The sequence below is a fragment of the Lycorma delicatula genome, chromosome 2, assembly GCF_047948215.1.
Source record: "Lycorma delicatula isolate Av1 chromosome 2, ASM4794821v1, whole genome shotgun sequence".
In the NCBI taxonomy this organism is placed as follows: Eukaryota; Metazoa; Arthropoda; class Insecta; order Hemiptera; family Fulgoridae; genus Lycorma; species Lycorma delicatula.
Window position 1 is genome coordinate 143075126 of NC_134456.1, and position 12493 is coordinate 143087618.

Sequence of the window (12493 nt, forward strand, 5' to 3'; positions counted from 1 at the left end):
GGCATATTAATTTCATGTAATACATGTGCTAATACTGGAAGTATATGCATAGAAATTTCTATTGAGTTAAAAATCTTGTTCTAATCTTGCATTAAGAACTTATTTAATGAACTACCTTATGAATGTATTCAGTTAAGAAAAAATGCTTAAAACAGTTTGTATTAGAGTACAATTAATTTATTTTACTGACTATTTTATACGGAAATATTTTTTTACTATTTTGTAATGATGCTATTGTGCATTTGAGAAAATATTATCATTTTCCATTCTTATAAATACAGCTAGTTGTTAAATAAATGTCTATTAAAGCAGTATGTTTTTTAATTTTTTAGTTCTTGGGAACAAAAACTAACACTGCTTCAAGAAATTTTAGATGAGTGGCTTAAGGTTCAGATTACTTGGATGTATTTGGAACCAATCTTTTCTTCACCTGATATTCAGCAACAGATGCCAGAAGAAGGTAGAAGATTTAGTGCTGTTGACAAGGTACAATATAGTTTCAATTCAATGTTTAACTTTGTAATTGAGAAGCTGAATATCAAAGGTGGACATTTGCAGTGTTGCTCATGTATGATGCTGTAGAGTCATTATCTGTTTTTAAACAGTTATATAACTAATCAAGGAAATTTTTATGTAGTATAATGGTAAGAGGTGTAAAACAGCTCAAACAAGTTTCTTAATTTTTTTGTGAATAAACAAAAAATTTGTGTTTGAAAATATAAATGTCTATGTTTGAAGTAAACCATGTCTCAAATTTCCACTTTTGAAACAAAACCCCTGTCTGTAAGTATCAAAAACTGAATGCATTTATTAACAGAACTTATTTACAATTGAAAGGTATATGAAAAAAACAGTTAATAAAAAATAAATATTTGTTTATCAAAAGTTTATAACTTACCTTTGGACCTTTTCAGTGTTCCATTTCCATGTTTCAGGATGAGATAACTTTTTCTTGTTTTTTTCAGGAGGAGTCTGTGAAATATTCTGTTACATTATGCAGTAAGCACTCAACAAATACTGACTCGTTTTTTTAATAAATCACGCTTTTTACACGTAAACAAAGCAATTATCTGCACAAAAACAAACAGTTTTCATGACAGTTTTGTTAATCATGTGGTAGGAATTCTAATATGCCATTAGCTCGTTGGATAATGTCCATGCTTGAAATAAATAGTTGTGCAGTTTTGAAAGTAACAAGAACATAAATTCCTGGAAATCACACTTTTCTGCCCGTCTGAAAGAAAATCATACTACTGAAAATAGCGTGGAAAATATTATAGGAATTAGTCGATATCCCAATTTCAATGTAGTAGTCAGATGTCTGATATTCAGCTACTCGTATTACTTTTTGAAATCATAAAAGAAAAAAATACTCCCATTTTCTGTATAATAATTATTATATGTTATTTTTATGCTAATTTTTTTCAATATTCCAGTTGTATTTTTAATATTATCAATATTGACTTTTACTTTCATTGCATATCATAGTTCTAGAGCTCTGCTGTAAGAAGGAAAGTATGGTTTTTTGCATTTCTCAATGTTTCATGACCCAGGGATCCCAAGAAACAAAAAAAAAAAGGTTGGGGATCATGTATGTACAAAAGTACATACGCGTGCATTGGTGTGTTTGAAACTTAATAACTTTTGACTGGATGAATAGATTTTGATGAAATTTTTTACAGAAACTTGTGTATATGGGGCAATTTGTTGGTAAACTTTTAGGGTATCTCCAGGGGGTTTTTTTGGATGTAAATTTCTCAAAATTTTTCAAACATAACCCCACTTTATATTCAGCTCAGTACATGTGTGCATGATTATCATAACAAAAAAAATTTTGCCACAAAATTTTGTTGTTCTCCAAAAATTGAAAAAAGCTGTCTTTTATTTATTGCATATTTTTTAACTGAAATTTTTTTAATGTCTACCTAGGCATAGTAGTAGTGAAGCAGTAAAAAAAAATACTTTGGGGATAATATTGAGGGCTGGAAGAGCCAATCAAAGTTTAAAAATATAGATTATTTAATTTTTCAAAACATTTTGGGTTTATTTAAAGTTTTAAGACTATTAAAAAATTAAGTAATAATATTGCAATAATATTTCATCATAATATTCCCCCACCCCCAAAAAAGAAATTTTAGGTAACTTTTTGTTGATTGTACATTTTTTTAGTAGTATTTTTTTTATTTCTTTCATTTGATATAATAAACGTAGAAAAATCAAACAAATTCTTGGAAGGTGATTTTGAAGGTAGAGGAACAGAAAAAACAGATTTTTGAATTTTTAGAACATTTTTGGTTGATTTAGAACATTTTCTCTTTTATTTTCTGAAAAGTAGTAGGTGTGTATATTGATCATCTGTGGTGAGGTGTGACAACAATAATTATAAATGTAACTGAAATAACTGGTTGTATGTTTAAATAACAGATATTGCATTAATCATTTATGCATAAATATTAAAATAATCAGAATTCATAAATTAAAGATTGATCTAATAAATTATTATATAACACTGTCAACTAAAATTATCATCTTAACAAAAAGCAGAGTGAATTAAAGGTTAGATTCTTACTTGCATCTTGTATAATCAGCTTGTCAGTCTCATTTAGGACTCTTGGATTTATGTGTAGGCTTGTTTCAATCTTTTCTTTGGAATATTTACCTGTTTGTGGCTTATTTACCTAAAAGCTGGTTGGCCAGTTTTCCTCTGTCTTTCTTGAACTTTGTGGAGTTGAACTCTTTATATTATTATTATGTGTGACCATTTCCAATATATTTCCATAAATTATAGAAAAGTGGTAGTTTGCAAGACTATCTATTAATTAATTAGTATGTTGTGGATTTGGGGAAATTACTAAGAATTTTTTGGAAAGTCTACAGAAAAAATCCAGAGGATTTATTATTTCTTGGAACAAAAAGATTTCTAAGTGTACTATATTCTTGTATAATTTATGAATCTGATTGTATTATGTATATTTCATTATGTGTAAATATTTACTAATTACACTAATAATTTTATTATTTTATTACATTACATTAATCACTTTTTTTATTAATTTATATAAGACTGATTGTGGTTTTTGCTCTTCTTTTTTCTTAACTTAGGTATGGAAAGATATTATGAAGTCTGTTATTAATGATACTCATGTCCTAGCTGTTATTGAAATTGATAAGATGTTGGAAAGGTTGAAGAAGTGCAATAACCTTCTTGAAATGATACAGCGTGGCCTTAATGATTATTTAGAAAAGAAGAGATTGTTCTTCCCCAGGTTCTTTTTCCTTTCTAATGATGAATTATTAGAAATACTTTCGGAAACCAAGGACCCAACACGGTAGCCTCCTTAATGTTTTTCTTGTTTTTATTAGAAATAAAGTATTTCTTTAATGTTAACATGATTAAATTACTTTTTAAAATATCAGCCCTGGATAGTCAAACAGCAATGTATGTTATAGCGCAAAATCAGAGTTAAATTATGGCTAAAATTTCAAAATGTGTGTAGAGAAATGGAATCGTAATAAAAGTTTGTGATGCATCAACCATGTTTGCATTGTTGAATGGTTTAAGTGATTTTTAAGGATGGTAATTTGTCAGCAGATTACCCAAATTTGAGGTGACCCCAACATCATGTGATAAAGGTCACATTGTATGCATTGGTAAAATATTGCAACAGCAGCAGTAACATTTTTGATATATATTGCAAAGCTACAAACAGTAATCTTATGATCTGAAAGGGTAGTTAATTTTCATTTTTCTTGATTTTGCATTTTTGTTTGTTTTGCTAAATTTCTTAGTTATAAAGGCACAGAAGAAATAGAAAGAAATACACTTGAAGAAAAGTGTTAACAGAATGATCCTGTAAGCAACTAAAATAACACCTTATTCTCTTCATTACTAGAAGCCGCACCGCCAGGGACTTCGCAAAACAGGATTTTTTATTGTTTTAATAGTTTCTCCAAACTTTTCAACTTAATATATTTATTTTCCCTTAATTACAGTGACTGTTCTTAAAAATAGTTTTAGTTTTTAGTATTTTCATTAATTAAGCGATTAATCTTGAAGGTATGACAGTAGGTTTTTTTCCCAAGTTTGCTACTAGGGTTTTAAAATAGTGTTTGAAGCATCTATAAAATGTATGGATGTTTGTAAATAATCTTTACTAAGATTATTACAGATTTCCCCTGCAGCTATTGTTTAAATTTTGAACTCTTCTACACTCGCCATTCTAAAGAGCTTTACCTTAATGCAAACTGTTCAAAAGAGGATCTATAACTAACTGTATGACAAGACAAGAATACACAGTGTCTCATGTAAAGACAATGTGTGTGAGAAACAGCTGAAACAAGTTACTAACCTGAGTAACTACTACACCTAGTAATAACTACTATTCTGGAATTCTGGATGTGTGGTGTACATAATATCACATGAAATTTATCTAGTGAAAATAGTCAGGTTCTCCTGCTCTGTAGAGAGAGTGGTTATTATTCTGCATTGCATATTAAAAAAGGTAAATTATGTTGTTCTATCATTTAAAATTCAGTGGTTGGGAATGAATTTTATTATCCAGTTTAGTTGATGGAAAACTATTATTAAAGTAGTCCCCTTCATACAATTTAAAAGTTTTAAGTTCTGTAAAATATTTTACACATTCATTTCTTGTATGAATTAAGATAAATATAGAAATATTCCTTCAACCGTATCTTTTAGTGAGTGCATCATTGTAATTTCAAATTGAATTGCATAAACATAAGTGAAATTAAAACATACTATCAGTTATTTTACTTATAAAAATTATAAAAGTATTAAGAAATTGCATGCATAAATTGCAATATGAATGAAGTTACACAAGGCTTAACTGTTAATTCAGTAAGTGGCATCATGTTAGCTTGCATTTTCATATATTTGCTTACTTATAATGTAGTTTTCAACAGGTTAATTCTTTAATTTTCTGCTATTGTGTATTTCTTGGTGATGCTATTTAAGTTGGTAGTATTTTATATTGATTTAAAAAAATTGTGTATTCATTTTTTTGTGGTTTTTGCCATTGTAGTGTGCAGCCACATTTGAAAAAGTGTTTTGAAGGCATAGCAAAATTGAATTTCACTGAGGAAATGGATGTAACAGCCATGAAATCAAGTGAAGGAGAAGTTGTACAGCTTGTTAACATAATTTCAACGCAGTTAGCCAGAGGTCAGGTTGAAAAATGGCTCGAACAACTTGAAAAAGCTATGAAAAAAAGTGTGCATAAGGTTTGTATGGAATTTTGTTGTTTATTTAGAATTCAAAGTACAGATGAGGAATTTTATTTTTAACTGTTTTTTTTTTTGTTTTTTTATTTACTAAAATCAAAAGAGAATAATAATCTATTAGGAGTAGTTAGTTTAATATTTTGTAATAGGCATTCCAGCATACTTAATGAATTTAAAAAATTAAAATGTATTTTGGTTGTGCATGGATTGATTTTACTCTGTCAATGCTGACCGTACCAAGAGGATGGACTTTTGATGGATGCCCATGACCGCATTGTCTTGTTTGAGGTGGATGCTATCTGCCACCGAGTGATGGAATCCTTAGATGGTTGTATTAAATTCTGGGAACTAATTGCAGGCAGGTTAATAAGTATGAGACAAAGCTGGATTTCCTTGTAAAGGCAGTCACGAAGGTTTGTGAGACAACAGGACTTTTAGTCAGGAGATCAACCCAGGTCAAGCTGGTCTGGTGGTTGGCTAAATTTGCCATATTGAGAAAGGCTTGCTAGTAAGCTTGACAGTGGTTTCAGAGACATAACTGTGGGATGGACATAAACTGCAGAAGGAGTATAAGTTGGCAATCATGAAGCGCAAGAGGAACTGTTTTGAGGCAGCTGTGTAGGGAGATTGATGGAGATGTTTGGGCTCATGGCTACCTGATTGTCGCAAAGAAATTGTCAGTGGCTGCTGGTCCTTACTGATGGCTAGCTGCAAAGTTGTGCAGCTGCGCTCTTCCCAGAAGGTGGTAACACTAGAAGGAAGGTGATTGTTGTTGATGACTTCCCTTGGTTCTCCTTGAAGGAGTTGCTTGCTGCTACCAAATGGAGGATAAAGACCAGAAAAAGTCCTGGGCCTAATGGTCTTCTGGTTGAGGTGGTCATGATTGTGGTTGATGCACCCTCATTCAAGGTCTTAAATGAATTCAAACATCCTGATCAAAGAGCAATGCTGGAGGATTAGAAGTTGTCATGGTTAATGCTGATCAGAAAGTTAGGACGCCCTGTCAATGACCCTTCTGCCTATCAACCTCTTTGTTTGATCAATAAATTTCATGAAGCTGTTTGAGAAGATGCTGGTGGTGCAGCTTGCTGACAACGTTACTAGAAATGTAGTTCTAATGCTGTCTGGTTTTCAGACAACCATCTTGTTGATACCATCAACAGGGTAATGAATACAGTTGACAGTGGAGTTGCTGGATTGAGTCATTGAAGGAACATCCCGGTGCTCATTTTTTTTTATATCAAGAATGCCTTCAGCAGTCTATTATGGTCAACAATCTTATCCACTTGTAAGTAAGGGAGTAGACACCTATTTAAGAAGGTTGCTTCAGTTTTATCTGCCAGAGGGCAATCGTCAAATATGGCGTTAATGGCAGGACCATGTTTATATTTGATTGTGGTATGCTGCTCCAGAAGGCCATGGCTGGAAGGCAGAGACTGGGGCACATTACTTTCTGAGTGCAAGAAGGTGATTTCCACTCTCTGTGCTTTCCAGTACTTAGGAAAAGTATCTTAACACATTTGCGATGTCATGCGCCCATAAGGGTACAAGAGTTCTTTTTTAAATGTTGTATTGTACCTGTAGGGGTGGATTCTGTTCATTAGTAAAGTGCGTCATATGCCCAACAGTGTACATATTTTCACAGGTTTCTTATAGCATTTGTTTTTAATCTGGCTATATTGTAGGTGTTTAAAATCATATAACTCTTATAATAATTCATATGTATATTCATATATAATTCATTAGAAGTGCCATGAAAAGAACTATATATTACAAGTTTAAAAATAACTATTTTATTCAGGTAAATATATATTATTATGTAGGTATATATAATTTTTCAGGTAATATTATATTCAGGTGTCTGCACAGCTAGTGGCATTTCTAGTGACAGGCTCAGAGGAATAAGAGAGCTTGTGTACCCTTGCGGGAGCACGATGCCCAGGAATTATATCATAACAAAGGCGCGTCATACACCTGACAGGGTACATGCAAAAAAAGTAAAAAAAAACACGTGATTGGAGTGTTATTTCTTTGAAATTGTTTGTTTCATGTATGTCAAGTATAAACTAAAAAATTAAAAAGAAAGTTTTCAAATTTTTCTAAGTATGTGTGTAAATAACTATGGCAAATAAAAAACCTATGTATTTTGGTAGCCGTTGCAAACGTGTTAAGGTATGGCTGAACAGAATGCATTCCTTAAGAAGACATACAATTGAAACTATGGTTAAAGCAGGGAAAACAGTTGCTGTGTTGAAGCAGGTTTCTTAGCAAAATGAACGAGCCAAGATCCTCAAGACTGTTCATGTAGTAGTGTCAGGAACTCTATACTGCTATACAAGCCACCTGCTCGATTAAGAGCCCTTACACATAACCTAACAGACTGATCCTTGAGCGGGTCCAGAGAAGGATGTCTTTGTAAGTGTGCTTGGGCTGCAGGATTGTCTCCTCTAAGGTGGTGTTCATTATCGCCAGTATGCCACCAATAGACTTGCCATGATTCAGGGAAGACAATTACCGGGTAGAGGATAGGGCTCGTCTTAAGGTGTTCTTCTAGAATTCCTAGAAGATGGCAATCCAGATGGTCATGCAGGTTACATAGTTAAATTATAATTATGTGGTTAGTTGAACTATTTCCTTATTCAGTTGCAACTGACAGCAACTGTTCAGGTCATTTCTGTACACTAGGGGCACAGCAAAGATAACTTGTGCTCATATTGTGGTGCCATTAATGTCGAGGATGGGATTTTCACATGCAATAGGTGGATGGATCCAAGGGTATAGTATGTGGTACTAGACTTGTACAACATAATCAGTCATGCTCACTATTGCCAAGAAGTGGAATGCGGTCTCAGAGATGTCAGGAGCATCATTGCGTGGAAGGGGCTGGAGAATAGGATGGGGGCAAGTCTGTGGTGGTGGGGGTTCATCCATCTGCTTTGGTGATTAGATTAGGCCAGATTAGGTTAAATTAAATTTTTTTTTTTTTCAGATTTGCCATCCCCCTTTCTGACAGGCAATCCTGCAATTCCCACCAGAGACTGTGTTATGCTTGCAGTGGGTCCTGTCTTTGCATGTCATAGGGGAGTTAGGGTTTTAGTTGGTGAGAGCCTACAATACGATCTGTGAGGGTGGATGGTGCCTGTTGGAGATTTCCCCTTCTGTAACAAAAAAAAACTTATTTAGATCTTAATGATTGATTGACGCTTTATTAAATATTTCAGTTTTTTTTTTTACATAATATGCTTATATAATGTCACAGACAAACCTTAAACATTAAACCTTATCTCCATAAATTATCAGTATCTAATAAACTCTAATCTAATAATTTATCAAATTAACAAGAATTAATTCAATTCCCAGTTTGCATATAACATAATTATTCTATGTTCATTCTCACATGATTTTACTACATGCTTGTCTAAATTTTACTATACTAACTTCACCTTTTACTTTTCTTGGCATACCATTAAATAATTTAAACCCATTGTAACATAATGATCTGTGTTGCTACTTTTTTGTTCTTTCAATCTCAAATCTGTTTTAATCCTTAAAGAATAACTACTAACATCTTTGATAAATGTGGTATGTTTCATTAAGTACATAGGAACTTCTCCATTTCTTACTCAAAAAATTTAACATTAAGCTTAAGAATGGTATCCTTAGCTTAATATTCATCCAATGAATGTTAAGCAAATTATATGACCATATTTACTGTGCCCATGCTTCAGTGTGACTTTGTATTATAATAACAAGTACATATATTTTAATGTTTTGAACATTGAAGTGAGCCACTTTTGGTGTGAATTTATTGGTGTGTTTCAGATTAACATTGGTGTGTGTATTAACATTGTTAATAGGCATACCATACTGTTTCTCAAAATTTTCTTTAACATTTACTTGGTATTTGTAATTATAAAATCTTGATTCTTAGTAACAGTTTTAATTAATTCAACTTTTTATTAATACAATTTAATTATTAATTATTAATTTTGTTATTATCTTTATTTTTTGATTTCAAGATTCTCTTGTTTTTAGAAATTGCTTGTAATGGATGTTGAGGTGGATGGAAAAATTGACAAATGGTCATAATTGAATTAAAACTGAGTTAGCTCTTATACTAGATTTTCTACCACATTAATTAGTAATTATACAGGGTTTGGCAGAAATAACTTCCTGATTTCTGTCGCTGCTGTTTGAGCGCTAATAGTAGAGATGTGGTGTTGACACACAATTTTGTGGCAGATGTCTTGCCATTTCAGGTACAACCAAGGAGTGGAGTGGTGAGCATCGCACTTTCATTATTGAAATGAAATGTATTTTAAAAATGGTGATTCTGTTATCAATACACAGCAATTATTTTTCATACTTTTAAAGCTAGGTCGACACACCATGTGATAACTGATAAGAAGATTCAGTTATGGATGTCCAATTTTAGAGCTATGGTTCAGCTTTGAAAAAGAAACTACCAGGTAGGCCATGAAGCGTTCAAACACCTGAAAATATTGGTGTATGTCTTAATTCACAATGAGGAGGCATCCCATGGCTTGCACGGTCACCTGATCTTGCAGCATGATTTTTTTTCTGTGGGAGACATTAAAGATGAATCTTTGAACAACCCAAGGACCCTTGGATCATTTAAAAGCTGCTATCTATCAACAAAAACCAATACAATACCAATGAAAAAATACCAATGAGAAAAGTAATGCAGAATTTCAAGGAGAGGCTAAAAACCTGTATAGATAGTGAAGGTTGGCATATGAGTGACATAATTTTAAAAAAAATTAATAAAAGATATGTGAAAATAAATGGTTAACGCTGTTCTTTCAGAATATATTTAATTTTTTTATAATTTTGTTGTATTTTTATAAAAGTTGCCATGGTGGCTACTTACTGCTACCATATAACTATATGTTGTCAGTTTTGCTGGGTATTAGCTAGCAGCTACCCATGCACTTATTGTTATTTGTGGTATTTATAAAGTAACTCCTTGATTCCAAATAATCATAATGATGTAACAGAATCTGTTAAATCTGTTAAAAAATCCAGTTTTTATATTTACATTTGTAATATTAATGTTTTCACTGCAAATATTTATTGCGGTTGGCACCACTATGTGACCTTCACTGTTTATCTGGTCGGCTGTCTTACTCTTAACTACAACCGTAGCAGAAAGCTCAGTGTGTGATATGGTTTTATCGAAACAAGATTGGTTATCATAGTTCAGCATAATTATCAATGTTGATGTGGCGGGCATGCTTAACTGGCATGCACGTTAGCAAATAAACATACTCCAGTGGTTTAATCAGTTTAAGGAAACAGGCAGTGACTTCTCATAAAAGGGAAATCACCAGGCATGCCATCTGTATCTGAACATGTGGAACGAAACTGAGGATCTTGTACGTGTAACTTGGAAAAGTCATTAGCAAAGTGCAGTGTAGAGTTAGGAATACCTAAATCTACCATGTACAAAGTTGTTGCATAAGAGGTTTAGACTATGTGCATATAAAATACAAATTTTACTTCAAATCAACTATTACAAAGTGAAAAAATTTGAATTGAAAAATGGAGTTGAAAATTGGAAACACTGATGAAAATGAGGATGGTGAGGACCATTGATGAGTGACTGTATTTTGGGTCTGTTCATTTTTGTAGAAAGCACAGTTAGTGGCATTATTTTCTGTGATATGTTCCAACTTTATGCAAATTGGCAATATTGATGAAGAAAAAGGATTAATTTTAAATCTAGTGGGGACATGACCCCACTAGATTTCTTTTCTTGTTGGGCATATGAAAAACATTGTTTATGTGGAGAAAATCTGTGTCACCAACCCACCTATGAGAGAGTATTATTGTGGCAGATCCTCTACCCCTAACATGCCAGTGAGTACATGGAAAGAGCTGGGTTACTGTCTGGATGTGTGCAGGGCAACAAATCGTGCACATATTAAGTGTATTAAACACCAAAAAACTTCAAAATTTACCCTTTCGGAATATATTCTACTGTAAGTAATACTTGAAAGCGAGTAGTTCTTCTGTATAATTGAATAATATAACATTTATTTTTTATGATTGTACATATATTACTGCTCTACTTACCGTAACCTTGTGTATAACTAATTATTGCATATGGGGTGAATTTATTCTCAAATTGCAGATGGTCTTAGATGCAATGTTGGCATATCCTACTAAGGAGAGATATTTGTGGGTTATGGATTGGCCTGGTCAAACAGTTCTCTGTGTTTCCAGCACTTACTGGACAAGTGAAGTACATGAAGCAATTCCCCAAAAAGATGTTGGTTTACCTAATTACCTTGAAAAATGCAACGCTCAGATTGATGATATTATTTTGCTTGTACGAGGAAAGCTTTCACTGCAAACAAGAATTACACTAGGTAAGTTACATGTTTGTTCATGCTTAAAATTGATTCAGTAATATTAATTTCAATTATTTCAATATTCTAATATCAGTTGTCAATTCTATTTTTGTATTATTTCTCTCTTGTACATTATATTATATTATAATATATGGTACATACTATGTATATAAAACAATTTGTCCTCACTGACTCGCTCACTCAATGCCCAGCTCATACTAATAGACAGGTTATTCTATTTTAATTCAACAAATGATCAGTACATCACTATTTTTTGATTTTGATGATATTTTGTGTATAACTACCACCTTGTAAGTGGCCAAATAATATATATCAATTTTTTTTTTCTTGAAAAAAGAAGCCATTTTCATCACTTGTTCCATGAGCTGTAGCATGTAAACAAAATTCATTTTGTTAATAACCAAATCTTATAATGTTTGCTGAAGTTACGTTTACAAATTTTTGTTTTTTCTTATTTACAATACATTATAGCAATTTCAATACAGGACTACTTGTCCCAAAGGAAAATCCTAGCATCAGCGGCAGATAGTAGAATATAGTGGATAGTAGGAGTTACAAATGGAATGTGGAATTTAATTTCACCAGAACACTCGGCAAAAATCAATTTCTTAAATCATACATTGCATTCGTTACCTAATATCAAATTCTAAATTTGATTAAGGTTCCTTGCTCTGGCCATTATTATGGAATATTGTCTATAACTATCCATTCTCTTTGGGTTGGTGGAGGATAAAGTCTACAGGCAACTAGCGCCACATGATCAGCTTTACCAATGATTTGGAGTTGGTTGTGGTGGATAAGGAGGTCCAGTGACTCAAGAAGATGATTAATAGAGCCATAGAAATGCCGAAGGA

General features: G+C 32.4%; 1 protein-coding gene across 1 annotated transcript in view; it reads left to right on the plus strand.

Moving 5' to 3' along the window:
- Positions 1-12493, plus strand: part of LOC142319287 (dynein axonemal heavy chain 7-like) — a 187489-nt gene that overhangs the window by 34303 nt on the left and 140693 nt on the right. The window contains exons 11-14 of the mRNA XM_075356394.1: positions 333-486; positions 3103-3329; positions 5046-5244; positions 11399-11636. Coding sequence (XP_075212509.1) covers positions 333-486; positions 3103-3329; positions 5046-5244; positions 11399-11636 — 818 coding nt within the window. The remainder of the gene's footprint in view (positions 1-332; positions 487-3102; positions 3330-5045; positions 5245-11398; positions 11637-12493) is intronic.